Source organism: Dromiciops gliroides, chromosome X, assembly GCF_019393635.1.
Source record: "Dromiciops gliroides isolate mDroGli1 chromosome X, mDroGli1.pri, whole genome shotgun sequence".
Classification (NCBI taxonomy): Eukaryota; Metazoa; Chordata; class Mammalia; order Microbiotheria; family Microbiotheriidae; genus Dromiciops; species Dromiciops gliroides.
Window position 1 is genome coordinate 81,138,157 of NC_057867.1, and position 21,672 is coordinate 81,159,828.

The 21,672-nt window shown below is 38.8% G+C and overlaps 1 protein-coding gene across 4 annotated transcripts in view; it reads right to left on the reverse strand.

Moving 5' to 3' along the window:
• Positions 1–342: 342 nt before the first annotated feature.
• LOC122733790 (hydroxysteroid dehydrogenase-like protein 2) overlaps positions 343–21,672 on the reverse strand; it is a 35,296-nt gene continuing 13,966 nt past the window's right edge. The window contains exons 6-12 of one of the 4 annotated variants that reach the window (XM_043974494.1): positions 13,624–13,722; positions 9,088–9,282; positions 7,919–7,993; positions 6,935–7,006; positions 5,373–5,525; positions 4,817–4,945; positions 343–1,185 (exon numbers count right to left, since the gene is read on the reverse strand). In XM_043974494.1, coding sequence (XP_043830429.1) covers positions 1,073–1,185; positions 4,817–4,945; positions 5,373–5,525; positions 6,935–7,006; positions 7,919–7,993; positions 9,088–9,282; positions 13,624–13,722 — 836 coding nt within the window. In that variant the 3' untranslated portion in view covers positions 343–1,072. The remainder of the gene's footprint in view (positions 1,186–4,816; positions 4,946–5,372; positions 5,526–6,934; positions 7,007–7,918; positions 7,994–9,087; positions 9,283–13,623; positions 13,723–21,672) is intronic. The other 3 variants (XM_043974491.1, XM_043974493.1, XM_043974492.1) reach the window with 3 other exon arrangements.

Genomic DNA, 21,672 nt, shown 5'->3' on the forward strand with positions numbered 1-21,672 from the left:
GGATCACAGGGCTTGGAATATGATATACAGGAAGGCAAAGGAGCTTGGATTACAACCCATGAGGGTTGTACTTGAATTAATTGGGTTGTACAAATCTGCCCATGTTTCTATAAATTCCTCATGTTCATCAATTTTACTATGTAATAATCATAATAAATATTCCATTCCCAGCCCCCCCCCAAGAGAGTGATCACCTACTTTGTTCCCAGTTTCTTTTTTTTTTTTTACCACAAAGAATGCTGCTACAAATATTTTGGTTTATACTGTACCTTGTCTTTGACTAACCTGTGGGGGTTATGTCTCTAAGATTAAAAAAATGCAACAATTATATAGACCAGGTAAGAAAGTTAGTTTATTTCAGAGCATTTATACATAATAATGAGCAGAACTTATATTACAATTAGTTGCTTTACATCTAAATTGTTTTCTGGTAGATGTTTTGCGCCAGACAAAAGTCAAAAATAACCAACAACAAAAAACTAGCACATTTAAAATTTCTTTAGATGTTAACATTACTCATTACGAATTAGATGTTAACATTACTTGAAATATAGCTATTAAAAAATCTAAAGTATCAGCAAAGATTTTCATTAATCCTAGGTTTTCAAAACCCCTCAATTTTCAAATGAAGTAGCTTGCTTATAGTATCTGGAATAAAATTATAAAGATATCTTATTTTGACTTCTGACCCTTAAGGATTAAATATGATTTTATCCACTGGAAAACACCTAATCCTGACAAAGAGAACTTCTTTGGCCTTTACTTGGTAATAAAAAGCAAAATTTGGTGACAAATGAAAATTCAGACAGCTGGTTTGGTAGATTCAGTATTTCTTTGCTAGGAATCTGTAAGAAAGAATAGTACTCTATGGTTCCACTTAACTAAGCTAGAACTATATTAGCTCTCTGTTTCCCTTATCAAGTGATATAGACATAGAAGTCAAATTCTAAGACAAACATGTTTCTTCATGATACAGACAGACAAAACAAAGTGAACAGTAGGATTTGAAACAATGAAGTTTTTACTCTTTAAGGCCAAATCGTCTACATATGGAACAAGAACCCCATTCTGATTATAGTTTGGAGTTCATCTGATTCATCAACTTTTCCAACTTGATGGCTAGAGCCATGTTACCTTTAATCTTCAACTTTCCTGACATGAACGCCATTGTTGGCTTTAGTTTTCCTAAAACAGGAAAGAACAAAAAATCAAGTGGAAAAAATGCACATTATTTCACTTGTACATATGCTTACTATAGCTATATTAATTACTGAAAAAAATCTACCACAATTCTAGAACTTTCTCCATACAACTAAGTGCAGAAATGTTATCTTCATTTACTGCATTTTAAAACAGCACAGAGGGAAAGTTCCCCACTCCTAGGACCAGAAGTTAACTAAGGATTATACAAAAGATAAAAGCTAAATGGAAACAAAAACTAGAGGGAAAAAAGTATCTATTCTGCATTTAAACAATTAAAACCTGAACACTAAGTAAGCACATTAAATTAAAGTTATTGAAATAAATGGTGATAAATAAGCCATCACTTTTGCAGTTTATTTTAAAATATTATCACATATTTTAGTTTTAAACTTTAAAATAAGAACAAATAAATGTACTATTAATAGAGAATTAATGTTATTTTGGAGGAATCACTGCATCTGGACTATGCATGATGATATTTTTTATCCATCCATTGATTTAACAAGCATTTAAAAATAAATACCTACTTGCGGTGGACAATTTACTAGGTAGTAGGAACACAAAAACAAAATAATGTCTATACTTTGGTGGGGGTGGAGTTGGGGGAAGGGTTGTTGGAAGGAGAATTGCATTAATAGTAAATATAAAATATACAAATATAGATACAAAGTAATTTTCAGGGGAAGGGTACAGCGAATTATTTAGGGGGACAGGGGTAGGCTTCCTTCTGGAATGCTGCTTCAGTCTAGAAGGAAGCTTGAGAGACCTATGGAAGAAAAATGAAGAAAAAGTACATTCCAAGCCTGTGGGGCAGCAGTTTGGGCAGATGGGATACTGTGAACAGGAAATCTCAAACAGATTCTGACTAGAATGGAGAGTATGGAAAGGAGGCACTGTTAACTATTTTACAGTACACACAAAGGAAACAAAGCTAGGTGGATCAGTGGATAGAGCTTTGGGTTCAGGGTTAGGAAAACTGGAGTTCAAATCCAACTGCAGACACTTACTAGCTGAGTGACCCTAGGGCAAGTCACTTAACCTCTGTTTGCCTTAATCAACTGTAGAAGGAAATGGTAAACCACTCCATATCTTTGTCAAGAAAACCCCATGGACAGTATTAGGCTATGATCCATGAGGTCATACATGACTGGATGACTTAACAACAACAAATAGAGGGAATGAAGGGGAGAAGGTAATTCGGGAGATGATGCCTTAGCAATCCCAAATTAAACATCTACAGAAATAAAGACAATGGATAGATAGATTAGTCTATACAAAACATATACTAAACAACCAGGCCGTAGAAGCATATGTTTTCATACCTCAAGATCCGATGGCCACATAAATAAAGGGAAGGAGGAATGTTAAGAGGGGAGGAGAAAGAGAGAATGTGAAAAAAGAGAAGGAATCTTAATTCTATGGCAAAATCCTAATTTGTCTATAAACCGTGTTAATCTTGTGCTGTATTTCAATGATCCTTACTCGTCAGTCTAAGGGAGCACATTTATAAGAAATATAAAAATAAAATGGGCTCCCTTTACAAGTTGATAAAAGATCATCATATTTACAAAGTAGGCTGTATACTCAATTCACAAGTAAGGGCATATATTAATATATGTGAGATTAAAGGAATGTCCTGATCCCTCTTGATTAGAAGTGGTTAAGAAACTTACATTTTGAACATATACATTACTAAAAATGACAAATATTTTAGAATTCTAACTAATAATTTGCACTGGTCAAAAATACTTATAGGTTACAGCTGAAAAAAGAAATGCTTATCTGATCTGATCAAATCAGAAATTTGTAGCTTTGGTCCAAAAGTAAAACTTAAAAGAGAAAAAAGATATTATATGTTCTTTAAAGTAAATTATAAAATGCAAGCAGAATAAAGCTTCTAGGTATAATAAGTAATACTGTAGAATTTATTTACTCCTAAAATCAACCTTTCTCCTAACTTCTCTATTTCTGTCAAGAATACCACTCTCGGGGCAGCTAGGTGGCGCAGTGGATAGAGCACCAGCCCTGGATTCAGAAGGACCTGAGTTCAAATCCAGCCTCAGACACTTAACACTTACTAGCTGTGTGACCCTGGGCAAGTCACTTAACCCCAATTGCCTAAAAAAAAAAAAAGAAAAGAAAAAGAAAGAATACCACTCTCCAGTCACAGCTTCAAATCATCCTCAACTTTTCATTCTCACTCACCTCTCCTATCTAATCAGTTGCTAGGTTTTGTCCCTACTATACCCTTCCTAAAGATCTCTCTCCACCATCTTCATCTCTCCATTTCCATAACCCAAGCACCTTAATTTAAGTCCTTATTACCTCTTAACTCGGACCATTATTATACCAGCTTCCTAATTGGACTCCCTAGCTCAAGTCTCTCCTCTCCTCTCATGTCTCTAATCCTGATACTCCTAAAGCCCAGGTTGTCTGTGTTGTTCTTCTGGCTCAGAAAACCTCAATGGCTCTCTAATTCTGATAGGGCAAATACTACTGACCCTCATGATCTAGCCAAACTGGCCACGTGTTGTTCCTTGTAGAGCACAATCCATTCCCCACCCCTGCATTTTTCAGCTATGCTCCCCCTCTTCTTTTCCATCTCTTGGAATCCTTAGGTTCTCAAGCCTCAGTTACCACTCCTGATGCCCTCAATTGAGAGTGAGACCTCCAATTATCAAAATTACTTGGAACTTATTTTGCATCCATTTTCTATTTCCTGATGTTTACTGACAGTAGAATTTTAACTCCTTGAGGACAGGGGGTTTCATTTTCATCTTCACATCCTCAGCCCCTAGACCTCAGTACTGGGCACACAAGCGATGCTTAATACATGCTGGCTGAAATGAAATAAAAGGAAGTGGACCTGTCTGTTACAGAATTCTTTTCATGAGCATCTGAAGTTGCCTGAGCTCTAATTGGGGGAATAGCCCATACAATTTGGGAGACTCTTGCTGTTACCTATTAACACCTGGCTCTAGCATACAGGCCTTCGGATGGATCCTAGATTGAATCACCTAAGGAACTTGTCTGTTGGTCCCAAATACAAATGGGTAGATTTAGCAGAAGCAACTCAGGAGTTTCAAAGACAGATTGGGGTTGGGCTGTTCTTTGTCATGGAAGCAGCCAGACTCGAATGTTCCCCAAGAAATTCCTATTTAGACTAAGTGTAGCATTTCTGCAGACCACACTGCTGTTGAAAACAGGAAGGAATCAATTGCAAGAATTCTTTGTAATGCTACAGTGTCTCCGGTACTCTGCCTACAATACTTGCTTGCTAGGAATATACAAAGAAAGTTGCTTTCCAAAGTTCACTGGTGTGTTAAAACAGGTAGAGTTCAGTACCATGAGGAAAATGACAATGGCAGCTGTAAGTACAGGAACAGGGAAATGGAGGGGGTGATCCAGAGACTATTCTGCATGGTAAGGAGTTGCTCAAGATTCATGGGAACTCCATAGATTTAAAAAGTTCTGATCTGTAATTACTAAGGAAGAGATTAAGCAGACACCTTAAAATAAGATTATATTCATATTAGCTGAAAACACACACACACACACACACACACACACACACACACAAACACGTGAGATGCACTGATATTTGGGAACTCACCCGAAAACATTTTCACAAAATCACTAGTGGTCATGGTCATTACCACATCTACCGGTTCACTAGGCTGTCCAGATCCGGCATTCCCACCATTGTTTTTAAGATCAAGGTACCAAGTTCCACCATCTTCACCTGTGCATAAGAGAGAGTCATCAAAATTATGTTTTCATCAAACTTGACAATGTACTAAAAAGAGGAACATGAAGGAGTTGGGCTGCATAAATTGGCTTTTTCTTAACACCACTTACCAACAGCATAATAGTTGATTTACAAGACTGTAAGTTACTTCTTTTTCTAATTGGCTTATGCCTTATAATTCAGTAGATTACTTTGTATTCTCTAATTCTTAGAGGCAAAATCCTAAACAACTTTGCTTGTAAATAGTAGGTTAAAACAGCAAGGCTTCCTTTGAAAAATGAAGACATGTCCAGTGCGGTTTAGAAGTACCAGGCAATCCTACCATAATTAATTATCAAGTAGACTACTTCTACTTAGTACGTGTTCAATAAATATTTGGTCAATTGAATTCAAGGCCAAAGTTCATAGAATTTATCCTTACCAGAGAGTTCCAACAGATAAATTGCCTGAGTAGCTTTCACCATATCTTGACTGAGAACTGCCTTAAGAATTTTAAATGTTTCTTCAACTGCTCCAGCAGCTAATTGTGGTTGTTGTGGAAACTGTTTCCAATCTTTTGCTGGTGGAGCTGCATCTATAAGAAAGGTGCTAATGTATGCACTTGAAAGTTTAGCAACAGAAAGCCAAGCATTAAGCCTTAGTTAAAAGTTACAAGGCAAACTTAGGTTTACAGTTTGACCAAAGCCCATGACCTACAGTGCATTACTTGGTCCACCTGAGGGACAGGAGAAGATGAATCAAATGATAACTTTACATACCCCCAGATTGTTCCATTTGAAGACATCAGCCACTCAGAGAATGATTAGAAATAGATCTGAGATGCTTTTGTTTAATAGGTTCCCTATGATATCACCACCACCTATCAACTGGAGGAAACAACAAAATACTTCAATTCAGTTTAATAATTCAACTCAACATTTATGAAGGGCCCAACTATGTTCTGGGAGATGCAAAATTGAGATAAGCTATAGCTCCCCCACCCACTCCGACCCACACTGAAAGGGAATGGGGAATAGTGGATAGAGGGCTGACCTTGGAGTCTGGTTCAGGTCCTGCCTCTGGTATCCAGTAGCTGTGTGACTTAACCTCTCAGGGGTCCCAGGCAACTCTCTAAGACTAAAAATTTCAGAGGAGGTAGCCATGGGCATCGGTGGAAGGAGTTACCACACTGGGAATTCCCTATACTGATGCAATGAGTCACAGGTCTGGACCAGGAAGAAAAATAAAATTCACCCACTGGCAGAAAAGCTTACTTGGCCTCCCAGAACAAATGAGAGCAAGACCTGCTCTTTTAGAGAGGGCCTGCCTTGGTGGTTGGAGGAGGGGTAGAGGAATAGAAAGTTATGAGATCAACACAGCCTCAAATGTATGAACACCAAAATACTTCAGTGAGTAATAATTATAATTATAGCTGATATTTACTAAGTGCTTTAAGGGTTATGAAACACTTATACTATCTCACTCTGTGAGGTAGGTGCTATGAAAATTCCCATTTTATAGCTGAGAAAAGTGAGGTGCAGAGAGGTTAAGTCATTAGGATCACAGATTTGAAGCTGAAAGAGACTTTAGCAACCACCTAGTCTAACCTTCCCTTCTTGTTACAGATGAAGACCTGGGGCCCACAGGGGTTCCATGCCTTGCCCGAGCTCACAGAGCCAGCAAGTGTCTGAGGCAGGATTTGAACCAAGGTCTTGCTGACTCCAACTCCTGCTCTCCATCCACTACACCATGCTGCCTCTCAATTGTGTGCACACTGGACACCCTACAATTTCTTTTTCTTTTCTTTCTTTCTTTTTTTTTCCTTTATTTTGCGGGGCAATGAGGGTTAAGTGACTTGCCTAGGGTCACACAGCTAGTAAGAGTCAAGTATCTGAGGCCAGATTTGAACTCAGGTCCTCCTGAATCCAGGGCTGGTACTTTATCCACTGGGCCCCCTAGTTTCCCCACCACCCTACAATTTCTGATAGCAAAAGTACTCATTACCTGAACGTTTACTTGGTAACTGGTTAGTTGAAAGAACTTTATCCTTCTGAATACCACATGTCCAGGTTTTAACTAGGGAAGAAATCAGGAAAAACTAATATACTGGAAACTTATTATATCTTTTCACTAAAGAGGAGAACTTAGCAGGAGAAGGGGGACTTGGGGGGGCCCTCTAGGGTCTACTTAGGTTTTTTTTTTTTTGCGGGGCAATGGGGGTTAAGTGACTTGCCCAGGGTCACACAGCTAGTAAGTGTCAAGTGTCTGAGGCCGGATTTGAACTCAGGTACTCCTGAATCCAGAGCCGGTGCTTTATCCACTGCGCCACCTAGCCGCCCGGTTTCTTTTTAAAATAAGTTACAATTAAACCTCATGATCAGGCTACTTTATTTAACCCATCCCCTGATACTGAGCTTGAGAACAGGCTCCAATACACTCTGATGTTACCCAGTTCTCCAAAATAAAAGCAACATTTAAAGAGTCAATAATAGAAAGAAAACCCCAAACTGTGATGCTAGAAAGAGCACTGTGTTTATATCTTCCTTCTACACTTCTCACGTGTATTTTCTATTCTGGTTATTTGCAAACAAGTCATATCCTCCTACTAGAGAGGCAGGGACCTTATCTTATCTCAACTCTGCATCTCCCCCAAAGTGCTTCGACACCCAGTAGGCATTAAATAAATCTTTGTGGAGTTGAAGTGAACTGAATTTTCCAATCAGTTTTTTTTTAATGGCTGCAAGGATAATATTAAGGGTCTCTGGCTTTTTTTTGTCTGCAGCCATTAGGAGGAAAATTAACCCTTCTTTGTCTGGGGGGCTGGGGGTGGGGATTAAAGGATACTAATGATTTATCCTATAGTTTAATTTATCAAGAGCTTTCACAGCAAAAGTAGGTGTCACTTTTTGAGAGCAATTATTTTATTTCAGACTCCATTTATATATCAATATCCTTACGAACTTCTACAAAATACAGCCATCATCTTACCTTGTTGTTTTTCCACTTCTTTGGTAACCATTTCAGGGTTTTCATCCACAAAGAAATCTGGTATTAAAGGGTGGCCTAAAAAAGATAACCCCAAACCAAATAGGTAAATAAATGAAAATAACTCCATAAAGATGTGAAGACACTGATCTTGTGTCCCATTCTTGGAAGGGCTTATTCTCAGCTAGCGGACATGATGAGAAGATATGATGAGAAACTGATTCCTCAATAAGATGCTAATAACAAATATGGCCTGATGCATTATTCTTCCTAGGAGTATTGAGGGTTTAGCACAGAGCCTGGCATAGAGTAGATGCTTAATAAATGCCTGTTGATCAACCAACCAACTGCTAAATAACTTTATTGGGAATTTCTTGATGACCATAAGTCTTGAAGTCCAATTGATTGAACAGATTTCCTGAGCACCTGATATATAAAGAAGGGGTGGAATTCTTAAGCAAGCATGAGAATGGGGGAGAGAGAGATTAGGGCAGAGAGGTCTTCACGCTTGTGAATGCAGATCATATGAAGTAGCAGACCATCATTCTGCCTGACACAAGTCTTGTCCTTCCCCAACATACACTAAGTATGAGAGAGTTTCAGAAAGGTTTCATAGCCCTGAAAGGTTTGGAAAAAGCAGGTTTTCCAGTATAACATCCTTAAACAAAATCTATTTTAAAATTTTAAGACCAATTTTTAAAAACTAGCCTTTATTACTTCTTATTTTGGATAATTTGAATTCTGATGTGTAGGCTGAAGGAAGGACAAGGTAGCTGTCCTCCATGATGTGAAGGGCTGTTATGTGGAAGAAGAATTGAATTTGTTCTGTTTGGACCCAGAGGGGTGACCTGGAACAAGACATAGAAGTTGCAAAGAGGCGTATTTAAACTTGTTGTCAGAAATAAACCTTTCTAATAACCAGAGATATTCCAAAATGGAATGGGCTACCTTTGAAGATGGTGCGTTCCTCCTCACTGGAGGTCTTCAAACAGAGGTTGGATGATTGGGTAGATCATAGGGATTTCTTTTGAGCATATGTTGGCCTATATAACTACCAAGGCCTCTTCCAACTCTAAAACTCTAGGCTTCTGACTCTGCTAACATATATAATTTGACTTTTAAAGAACTACAAATAGTATTCCCATCATTTTTTTCAAAAACATAAATTTTACCTGGTTTAACTGCATAGACATCAAAATTTTTAATTCCTTCTTCCTTTAACAGATTTTCATCAATAATAAAATTGCCTGTGAAACTTTTTGGTTTACTGAATATGGAATAGGCAGCATCAGCAATGATGTCAGCTTTTCTGCATTGGCTTTCAACACCGGATCCTCCTAGCATATCCATAGCAGCAGTATGTATAGCTACAAGGCAGAAAAACACACACACACACACACACACACACACACACCACACAAAATTAAGTCACATAAATAGAATATAAGAAATGGCCCATGCTTCCTCTCTGATTTGTCAATTCCAGAAGAGAAAGATGAAAGAAGAAAGAAGAGGAAGAAGAAGAAGAAGAAGAAGAAGAAGAAGAAGAAGAAGAAGAAGAAGAAGAAGAAGGAGAAGAAGGAGAAGAAGGAGAAGAAGGAGAAGAAGAAGAAGAAGAAGAAGAAGAAGAAGAAGAAGAAGAAGGAGAAGAAGGAGAAGAAGGAGAAGAAGGAGAAGAAGGAGAAGAAGGAGAAGAAGAAGAAGAAGAAGAAGAAGAAGAAGAAGAAGAAGAAGAAGGAGAAGAAGGAGAAGAAGAAGAAGGAGAAGAAGGAGAAGAAGGAAGAAGAAGAAGAAGAAGACGATGATGACAAGGGAGAGAAATTTCTGACTTAAGATATATATTAGGGGTAAAGGAGAGCATTCTTAGCATGGGGGGCAAGGCATGGAGACAGAAGGCGGAAGACTAAGTAGACCCATCTGGCTAGAGCAGAGAGAGGAAGAAAAGGAATAATATGTAATCAGGATGAAAAGAGGCTGCAGTGACTGTAAAGGGCTTTAAGTTCCAAACAAGTTATAGTCAATAAGGGGCTGCCCAAGTATCGTGAACGAGCAAGTGACATGGTCATATGTGTGCTTTAAGCATAGAATTTTGGTAGCTGGATAGACAATGGAGTAGAGAGGGGAGAGACCAGATTCAGGGAGACCCAAGAGATGGTTACTGTAAGATTCCAGGTAAGAAGTGATCATCAGGGCCTGAACCATATTCATTGCTGAAGGAAAATGGATGGAAGAGATCGTGTCGAGGTAAAATCAATGAGATTTGGCAACTGATTGGATATGAGAATGAGAGTGAAGAGCTGAGAATGACCCTGAAGCTGTTTACCTGTGTGTGACTGGGAGGATGGTGGTGGCCTTGACAAAAAGAGAACTTAAAAGCAGGGGAGGGAGGCAGCGTGGTGCAGTGGAAAGAGCACTGAATTTGGAGTCAGAGGACCTGGAATCAGAGCCTAGCTTTGCCTTCTTACTACTTTGTGAGACCTTGGGCAATTCCATTCCCCCCATGAGCCTCACTTTCTTCATCTGTAAAAATGCAGAACTTCTACCATGTGACCTCTAAGGTCCCTCCTAGATCTCAATCTATAATTGTCTAAATCAAAGTGTTTAGGGGAAAACATAATGGGCTAAATGTTGGACATACTTAGTTTGAGATATTGATGGGAAAACCATGTAGAAGTAAATGTTAAGCAGGCAGCTGGAGACATGCAACTGGAGGTCAGGGGAGAGATGAGGGCTGGATATGGAGAACTGGAAGTCATCTACCTAGAGGTAATAGTTGAACTGGAGCTGAGAAGACCAATGAAAGAGAATGCAGAGACAGAGGAGGATACAGGGCAGAGCCCTGGGGTACACTGACACTTAGGATGGCAGGACAAGCCTACAAAAGAGACCCGGAAGGATCAGGTGAGCAGAGAGGTAGAAAAGCAGGAGAAAACAGTGTCATAAAAACCCAGGGAGGAAAAAGGCAGTATTATCCAGGATAGGGTGGAAAACAGTCACAAATGCTCCTGAGATGTCAAGAAGTATGAGGACTGAGAAAAGGCCGCTGAATTTAACAATAAAGAGACGGCTGCTGACCGTGGGCAATTTTAAGAAATGTTGTTCCCGAATGGGATTTCCTTGCAGTTTGAATTTTCACCTAATATCATACTCGAATTTTCAGCTCAACCATTTACTAAGTACCTTCTATGGGTATATATATATTCCCTGACCTCAAGGAGATTACATTCTACTGAGGGCAAGGGGAGGAAGGAAGAACATGAAAACATTTCAGTATGAAATAAACAGAGAACAACGGGGGCAAAAAAGAGAGTGCTCAAAGATCATTGAAGGAGGTTGAGATCATTTCCAGGTAAGGCCTCCTTTCTAAAAGAGGTTAGAAGGCCAGGTTCATACAGGTGACCCCTAAGCTGTGAAATTCTGAGAGGCTTGCATTCTAGCGCTCAGGAGAAATGTCAGGGAAACAAAGATCTGGAATGAATGAGCTCTAGTGAGCCAGAAGTTTTATGCTTTTGTTTTTATTTCATTTATTTGGGGGGGGGGCAACGAGGGTTAAGTGGATAAAGCACTGGCTGGGGATTCAGGAGGACCTGAGTTCAAATCTGGCCTTAGACACTTGACACTTACTAGCTGTGTGACCCTAAGCAAGTCACTTAACCCTCATTGCCCTGCAAAAACAATTTTTTTCAATTAAAAAAAAATAAAGTTAATACTCATTTTACTTTGGGTTTTCACGTGCAGATGAAAATTTTGTATTGTTACCACATGTTATATTTATATTAATATATTAATATGTATATATTAAACATCTTTTAGAATAGGACCTGCGAGGTTCAATTTTCAGTATTTGAAATAGTAGCTCAAATGACCTATTCCTCTGGCAGTTAAACATAGATTTGGGGATGTTCACTGCCAGGATTTTAGGACATCAATAAATAGAACTATAAAGGGACTTTGTTGCCTAAAAAAGAGGTTGTATAGCACATTCCAATTTTGCAAAGTACCTTCCATAAAAGGCATCACCTTTCTGTGATTTCATTAGTATACGGCTCATTCTCTACTAATGCAGATCACAGCCTACACCATTTAGGGCATTGCGACCTGGACTCTCAGCTCTGCTTTTATCTATTATGCCTTAATAAAAATAGCTGCTATCTATATAGCATTTGATGGTGTGTAAGGCATTTTACAAATATCGAATCTGAGGCTCAATGCAGTCCAGTAAAGTAGGCATGATAGTTACCATTTTCATCTTGTAGCTGAGGAAACCAAACCTCTAGAGACATTAAAAGACCTGCCCATGGCCACACAGCTGGTGTCAAAGAGGGGCTTCGAGCCCAGCTCTTCTTAGTTGAACACTCTTTCCATTATACCACACTGTCTCTCATAAGTTTTCAAACTCTCACTAGATATAGGGGGATAGTAAGGAATTATAAGGATGCTTTTTCTTTGTTTCTTCTTCTTTCTCCCCTCTCTTCTAAGATATCTGCAGTTTCTAAACTGTAGGGCTCACCTATGAGTTGTTGTTGTTGTTTGTCCTTCATTCTCAAGGAGGACCATGACATTGGGGTGAAGTCATGCATGACTTGCAGTGAATTGGATTTAAGTAAGGGAGGGCTGTGCAAGGTCTCCAACCTCATTTCCTCCTCCAGAGTCATCTGGGTCCAGTGACAAGATATACATCAGGACGACTGGAGATAGCCCTAGATGTTTAAGGCAAATGGGGTAAAGTGACTTGCCCAGGGTCACACAGCTAGTAAGTATATGAGGTGAGACTTGAACTCATGTCCTTTCAACTTCAGGGCCAGTGAGTGCTCTTATCAACTGCTCCACCTAGCTGCCCCCTCCCCACAATCTATTATAAATACTTGTAGACATACCAGTCATGGCTGGGACTTTACATGGACTTTGGGAGCCCTGTGGGCCCTAAAGAATGATATAAGGGGCAGCTAGGTGGCGCAGTGGATAGAGCACTGGCCCTGGATTCAGGAGGACCGGAGTTCAAATTCGGCCTCAGACACTTGACACTTACCACTTACTAGCTGTGTGACCCGGGGCAAGTCACTTAACCCCAACTGCCTCACCCCCCCCCCCCGCAAGAAAAGAATGATATGAAGATATAGAATCAATCAATAAATATTTATTAAGTGCCTACTATGTGCCAGGCACCATGCTAGGACCTGGGGATACAAGTAGAGAGAATGAATCAATCCTTTCTTTTAAGAGTTCACATTCTAAAAGACCAGAAGGTGCTATCAGAGGTATAGAAAGTTGTTCAGGACAGACAGTTATTCATAAAGAAAAAAGGGCCTAAAGATAACTAGAAGTAAAAAGAGCTGGGCAAGGATTGTTGAAATACTAAGAAGGCAGAAGGGGATCTTTAGAGTTTGGTCTGCCTTATTTTGCCACGTGGAAACTCCCTGATAAACTGTCTCGATGTTGTGGGTGTGATATTGTGATGTGTTTCAAGTTAAAGATAGGAGATCACTACAAGACAAAAAGGAAAAAAGAGCCCTACCCCCAAAACAAATTTTATCCTCTGATAAAAGAGATATAGGCAATCTACTCTACAAAATTAGATAGATTCAAGTTAAAATAACTTTCATTTGGTAACAGGTGAACCAACCTTCTTACCCCACAACAAAGTATCTAATAAGAATAGAAATGTCTCAGAATTGACCAAAAATTGAATTTTAAAAAATCGACCACACCTGTTTTAGGCCACAAAGCGTTGACAGCAATTTCTCCTTTAAATTCTTCTGCCATTCCAAGTACACACATAGACATCCCATATTTAGCAATGGTATAAGCTACAAAAGAACAAAAGCAAGGTTATAAAAGCAAGATCAGTGAGATGCACAGGGTATTGTAATAGCACAGTCTCCTTCCTCTGCTCCTTTCCTGAGACACAATTGTCTTTTTAGACTTGGGAAGAACACAAATAGTACAAAATAAGAGTTGAAAGTAAAAAGAGAGAATCTGGAAATAACACTTTTTTTTTCAGAGAAGGCTTTATTTATTACTAATTGAACTGAAACACTGTAAAGAATAATTTAAAAGGGATTATAAATAAATATTTTTTCTCATTCTTTTCTATAAGCTACATTAAAAGCCAAATATTTCCATTTCAGCGTAAAAAACCTCCTGGAAAAAGTCCCTTCGATGCAGATTGGCATACGCTCTGCGATTTCTAGTCTTAGGGCATTGTCTGGAGCCACTAAGAGGTAAAGGGACTTGCTCAGGGTCACAGGGCCAGCATATGTCAGAGACAGTGCTTCAACTCAAATCTTTCTTTCTTTCTTTCTTTCTTTTTTTTTCAGGGCAGTGAGGGTTAAGTGACTTGCCCAGGGTCACACAGCTAGTAAGTGTCAAGTGTCTGAGGTCGGATTTAAACTCAGGTCCTCCTGAATCCAGGGCCGGTGCTTTATCCGCTGTGTCACCTAGCTGCCCCTCAACTCAAGTCTTTCTAACTCAGACTAACTCAGAGACTAGGTCTCTATCCTCTATGCCAAAGCTTCTTAAGCTATGGGTTGCAACCCCATATGGGGTCGCATAACTGAATGTGGGGGTTGTGAAAAATTTGGCAGTAAATGTTTGATTTGTATATCTATTTTATATAGCTATATACCCGGGGTCACATAAAAATTTCTCAGGTGAAAAGGGTCATGAGTGGAAAAAGTTTAAGAAACCCTGCTCTATACCAAGCTGTCTCTTGTGATAACTACAAATTTACTGAGAACTGCCTGATCCCCTCCCACTCCCCCTTTCCAGGCAAATGAATTGCCTGGGACTAACCAATCTTTGTCAATTCTAGACTCTTGATCAACTAACTTATGGACCTCCCCCACCTCCCCCCAAAGCAAACTATCCCCTCCCAATGGTTCCCCACCTTACTCCCCAGAATTTTATGTTATTATGTAAAATGATCCACCTACATTAAGTAGTTTCTATTTAGAGTTAAGTAGCATCTACACTTAACTCAGGAGCAGTTCTATGGTTTCTTTTGTTAAAGGTTCATTTACATTAAGTGCCCTTTTGTTCTATTACCCCATAAAAACCCTGTCCTTGGTTCCCATCTTTGAGTATGCCTAGCTTCTTGCTTTGCTATACCAGGAGCTATAGTTCCTCTGCCCCATTAAAGACTTTATTTTCCCCTATATGGCCTGTTTCCTTAATTTACAGGTTAGGGGCAGCTAGATGGCACAGTGGATAGAGCACCGGCCCTGGAGTCAGGAGTACCTGAGTTCAATCCAGCCTCAGACACTTAATACTTACTAGCTGTGTGACCCTGGGCAAGTTGCTTAACCTCAATTGCCTCACTAAAAAAAAAAAAAAAATTACAGGTTAACACTTGACCATACAATTTTAAATAAAGAAATTAAGATAGCTTATTCTAGAGAAAACTGGCTAAGAGAATATTTTCTAAGCTTTTCACTCCAATAAATCTATGATCTAAATTGTTTGGACCTTTACAACTCTATAGTTTCATACTGTGATGGAAATATACCACAATGAATACCATTGTGCTATAAAAAATGATAATCAGGATGCTTTCAGAAAAACCTGGAAAAACTCAAATGAACTCATGCAAAGTAAAGTGAGCAGAACCAGGAGAACATTGTACACAGTAACAGCAATACCGTACAATGATCAACTGTAAATGACTTTGCTAGTCTCAGCAATTACAAAGATTCAAGAAAATTCTGAAGGACCCAGGAAGAAAAATTTTATCCAGCTCCAGAGTCTGAATGCAGATCGAAGCATATTTTTCTCATCATATTTTGTTTTTCAATGAACAAGCATTGATTTTTTTCTCCTTTACACCCCTCCCATTTAAAAGTACAAAACAAAAACAAAAACTCTGGTGACCAATCAGCAGAGTCAAGAAAACACAAAATCTCACACTGTCCTTGTGGCTCATTCTACACCTCGAATCCACCACCTCTCCCAGGCTAAAGAGCCTGTTCCTTCTAGAGGTATCTGGAATCCTCCCTTGGTCATTGCAACTCTGAGACTTTAAGCATTTCAAAGTTATCTTTACACCTTTGTTATTCTTGTATATTTGATTGTTCTCTGCTCTTTGCACTTTACATCAGTTCATACAAGTCTGAAGCATATATTTTTTAAAATTTTCCTTATTGTTCTTGGTTAGGAGTTATGTTGTCTTTTTCTTTCACAACATGACTAATATGGAAATGTTTTGTATGACAGCAGATATATAATCTTTATCAAATTGCTTGCCTTCTCAGTGAGGAGGGAGTGCATAGAGAGTGGGAGAAAATTTGGAACTAAAAATTGTAAAAACCAAAGATAACTGGAAAAAAATTAAATAAGGATCAGAAATAAAATACGGATCACAAGGATTTCTATGCACAAGCATGGTGGTACTACCACAGTAATTATATATCCTTATGAAATCATTAATATGTTGTATCAAAAGTACAGATTTCAAGGAAGAAGACAGAAACAGGAGGAAAATAGGTAAGAAAGAGATTAATACAACAGTACAAGGAAGAAGAAAATTTCCTCTTATTCATACTAAAGCTAACACTTTTTTTAAGGTCATCACTTTTATTTCAAGGGTAGATTCTGTCACCTTCATATAAAGGAAACCAATTCATAATCAAGGAATTAAAAGATAGTTTAGTTAATAAAATTGAAAAATTAAAGGTAATCCTATTCCATTTTAGCCAACTCAGTGAAAGAAGGCTTTATCTTTCCTAACTCAGTGGCATGGATGATGGTACCCTGGCAGTTTGGCTGGGAACTAGAGACAGAAATTATCAGTTTTATTTCTCTGAACTTCAGATTGGAATGAAGCTTTCCTCAAGAATGGAGCCAATAGGGGGCAGCTAGGTGGCGCAGTGGATAAAGAACTGGCCTTGGATTCAGGAGGACCTGAGTTCAAATCCAGCCTCAGACACTTGACACTTAACTAGCTGTGTGATCCTGGGCAAGTCACTTAACCCTCATTGCCCTGCAAAAAACAAAAAAAAAGAATGGAGCCAATGCAAGGTGGGAATAACATATACACTCAATTGGGTATAGTAATCTATCTTACCCTGCAGGAAAGTAGGAGGGAAAGGGGATGGGGGCGGGGGGTGTGATAGAAGGGAGGGCAGATTGCAAGAAGGGGCAGTCAGAAGCAAAACATTTTTTTTTCTGAGCAGGGAAATGAGGGTTAAGTGACTTGCCCAGGGTCACACAGCTAGTAAGTGTCAAGTGTCTGAGGCCGGATTTGAACTCAGGTCCTCCTGAATCCAGAGCTGGTGCTTTATCTACTGCATTACCTAGCTGCCCCTGCAAAACACTTCTGCAACAGGTTTTTTTTAGTGTGTTTTTTGGTGAAGCAATTGGGGTTGTAACGATTGGAATAACGCCACCTGCTGGATACTTACTGTAGAGGAGTTCTGCCCATGAAGGGAAGGTCTTTGAGGGCAAGACCAGGAGTCAGGAAGTGACGCGGGCTAGTGGGAGGAGGAAGGAAGAGACTGGCGCTCAGTCTCGCGCTCTTTCCTCTGGACTCTGGCGGAGAAGGGAGCTAGAAATGCGCTCTCCCTTTAATAGATAGGAATCTAGACCTTTCTCTCTCTCTTTACCAAATTCTTATTCTCCTTAATAAATGCTTAAAAGTCTAACTCTTGCTAAAGCTTATAATTTATTGGCGACCACTCATTAAATATTTTAGACAGACTAGCTAGAATTTTAGCCCTTAACAGATGGCTGACCACGAAGAGGAAAGCTAACCCTCAGTCTTCTTCTGATCTGCTGGTTGGGTAAGAAATTTCCCCTCCCTCTCCCTTTAACTGCTAAGTACTGGTGTACTGGCTGTGTTTTTCCTTTGAATTTTTTCGAATGGACCTTTTAAACTCCCTAATTATCCTATTTTTGATTTTGGTCTGTTTAACCAGACAAATGGGAGATAAGATCATGTTAATGCTTTGTTTTTGTGGATTTTCTATTTTTCTTTTTATTTTTGTTAAAAGAGCCGGCAACTTACTCACACAAGGAAATATCTCTCCCTCTCCCAACCATGCTTTTTCAGAGAAACCTGAAGAGATTCCTGCAGCTTTTCCCAGTTCTAACACTAATTGTTGCTCTAATTTTGCATGCCTGGAGGCAATGACCCACCCTCTAGAAGCTTTTAATCCCCTAGCACCTGGAGGCAAAGTGGGGGAAGAGGAATCCAGGCCTGAGTTCAAAATCCAGTCTGATTCAAATTGCTCTGGTCCCTCCCCTCCTCTCCAGACCCCACCCTCTACTCCTCCCATGGCTAAGCCCATAGCTTCCCCTGCCTGGGAAGTCCAGAGATCTAATGCTCATGCGCAACTTTCTCTAACTACATTTGCAGCTTCAGGCTCAGCCCTTCCCCAGGCTGGCTGTGCTTCTGAGACAACCTTAGAAAACCCTTTAAATTCCAGATATACTCGTTTTGTTCATAATTTTGCTAACCTGCTTTTGTCTTTAATTAGTAATCTTATAAAGCATTTGTATGGTGAAAAGACTGACAGACAATATAGAGGGGTTAAAGAAGAAAAACTTAAGCTGAATAAGAATGACAACCATCAACATAGTTCAAGACTCTGCTTCTTTTGCCATGGAAGGGTATATATTTTAGAGAAATGTAGAAGTAAGCAGCAAGGTATTGATATGAGTGTTGGGGATTTTAGATATCGGAATCAAAAGTGTTCTGAATTCACTCAGAGTAATAATGTCAGTTCAGAGGTTACATAGGATTTCTATGCTATTATATATACATTTTGAAATTAATGGTATGGGTTTATTTTCATAGAGATTTTCATGCTTTTGAGATTGTGTTTTATATTTAGTTTTTAAAACAAGGAGAATATTTGTAAAAGCTTTTTATAGTCATGTGATCAAGTTTACTCTTATTAATATTAAGTTCACATTCATTTAGACTTCCTTAGTTTGAATTTCATTGTCTTTTATTGTTCCATGTGTATTTTCTTCTATTCATTTGTCTATCTAATTTTGAAACATTGCAAGATGGTTTTGATTTTATTATACAATGTTAATTCTAGGAGTATTGTGCTCCCATATTCTGAGTTGTTTGTTTTTGTTATTTTTTCTCAACTGATTATTTGATCAAACTCTTTAAAGCATTTCCCTGGCAAATTGGTTGCCATGGCAAGTGTAAATTGATTCTAGAAGTATTATTTTTGATAAGCATATTCCCCCCCAAAAAAAAAGAGAGGGGAACATTTGTAAAAGTTTTCTATTTTCAAAAAAAAAAAAAAAGTTCTTTGAGATTCTGTTGTGCTTTAACTTGTATTTCAGTATGTTCTGATTTTTCACAAAAGTAATTGTATACTAAGTAAAAAAAAGGGTATTATTTGAAATTGTTGCATAATTATATATTATATTTTGAGTCAAGATGTATTCACATTTTTTGCAATCATTTTTTATCCTCAATTTTAAATCCATATGAGACTTGGATTATGGGAACTTATCATTTAAGACATTAATTGCCTTTATTCTGAGTTATCAGATGCCAGTTGGCCAAGATGCCATCCAATCACAAGAGGAATACATGCAAGAGCAGACACTGAACTGTCACATGAGGGGAGACATGCATGAAGTCAAGGTATGGCCGAGGGAACGGCTTTTGACAAATGTTGAGGTTGGATTCTCTTGGTTTAATATTTTATTCTCTTTTTCCCCACAATATTGTACAGATGGCTGGAAGTATTGATCCCACCCATCTCACTTCTACACCTGGCTTCTATGCTCCCTCCTATATGCCTGATGCCATGGACCATCTCAATCCCATGCATCTGATTAAGTCTGACTCAGTTTCTTCCAATATGTTCGGTGGCATGGACATATATTCCATCCACCTATTTTAAGCCTGGCATACTGCATGGACAGTATATATTGCTCAAGTGTGGGAATGCTCATATCCCATCATTTCTCTGTTCTTTTATGGTAACCCCCATAATTATCTCAGATGTCATGATAAATAACAGTGTTGAATTTGGCCTTGACATCTGTTACCAATTATATTAGATTTGTAATTTCTCATAATGGCATGAGGATAATTAGGCAGATGATGCAAAAAGTGATGAAACAAAGATAAAAAATTATTTTTAAAAATTAATATCGCAGCAATTGTCTTCTCAATTACTCTCCATAAGGGGGGACTATAATAATAATGTAATTTTAAAGAATGGTTCAATTTTTGTTTTATTGTATGTTTCACGTGTTAACAACTAAGATTCTGTATTCCCTTAGACATGTTTTTGAGAACTTTCATTGTTTGATTTGATTATTGACAAAGCTATTTTAAAGTTGTGTTAAGCTCAATTTTGTAGGAAATTTTCCTGGCTGATTACCAGCATCCACACATCAACCCCTGAAAAGACTTCCATTCCACGACTACACCTAGAGGACATCTGAGAAAAGACTTTCAGAGACTTTAAATGAACAGTTTTGATTTGTTCTTTTTGTTGGTTTTTTTCTCTTTCTGTTATAATATACACCATCTGTAACATGTATTCTCTGCAGAGGCCCTCCCTTTGCAAGACTAATGTCAAAGCGTCGGTTCATGAGGACAAAAAAAAAAAAATTGCCCCTCTGGACAAAACTTTCCTCTCTTCCTTTTCTATATTGTTGTTCACATATTATTAGTTAGCAATAGTTATCATATTGTTTTTACTGTTCCGTCAAGGAAACATTTTGTTTCTTGAGGAACAACAGGGGGGACTGTAACGATTGGAATAACGCCACCTGCTGGATACTTACTGTAGAGGAGTTCTGCCCATGAAGGGAAGGTCTTTGAGGGCAAGACCAGGAGTCAGGAAGTGACGCGGGCTAGTGGGAGGAGGAAGGAAGAGACTGGCGCTCAGTCTCGCGCTCTTTCCTCTGGACTCTGGCGGAGAAGGGAGCTAGAAATGCGCTCTCCCTTTAATAGATAGGAATCTAGACCTTTCTCTCTCTCTTTACCAAATTCTTATTCTCCTTAATAAATGCTTAAAAGTCTAACTCTTGCTAAAGCTTATAATTTATTGGCGACCACTCATTAAATATTTTAGACAGACTAGCTAGAATTTTAGCCCTTAACAGGGTTAAGTGACTTGCCCAGGGTCACACAGCTAGTAAGCGTTAAGTGTCTGAGGCCGGATTTGAACTCCGGTTCTCCTGACTCCAGGGCCGGTGCTCTATCCACTGCGCCACCTAGCTGCCCCAGCAAAACACTTTAGAAGAGGGACAGGGTGAAAGGAGATAGAGAATAGAGTGAATGTCATAGAAAGGGAATAGAATGGAGGGAAATTCAGTTGGCAATAGTAACTGTGAAATGATGAGCAGGATGCTCTCAGAAAAACCTGGAAAGACATGAACTGATGCAAAGTGAGATGTACTAGATACAAAGTAACAACCATACTGTAAGATGATCAGCTGTGAATGACTTGGCTATTCTTAGCAATGCACTGATCCAAGACAACTCTGAAGGACTTATAAAAAATGTGACCCATCTCCAGAGAAAGAACTGATGTCATCTGAATACAGATTGAAGCCTATTTTTTTTTAGTTTCTTTTTCTTAAGTGTTTTTGACCGTTTTCTTTTACAACCTGACTGTTGTGGAGATGTTTTACATGACTGCACATGTGTGGCTTATGTTGAATTGCTTGCATTCTTTGGGGTGGGGATGGGGAGGGAGGGAGGGATGAAGAGAATTTGGAACACAGAGTTTTAAAAATGGACGTTAAAATTGTTTTTATATGTAACTGGAGGGAAAAAT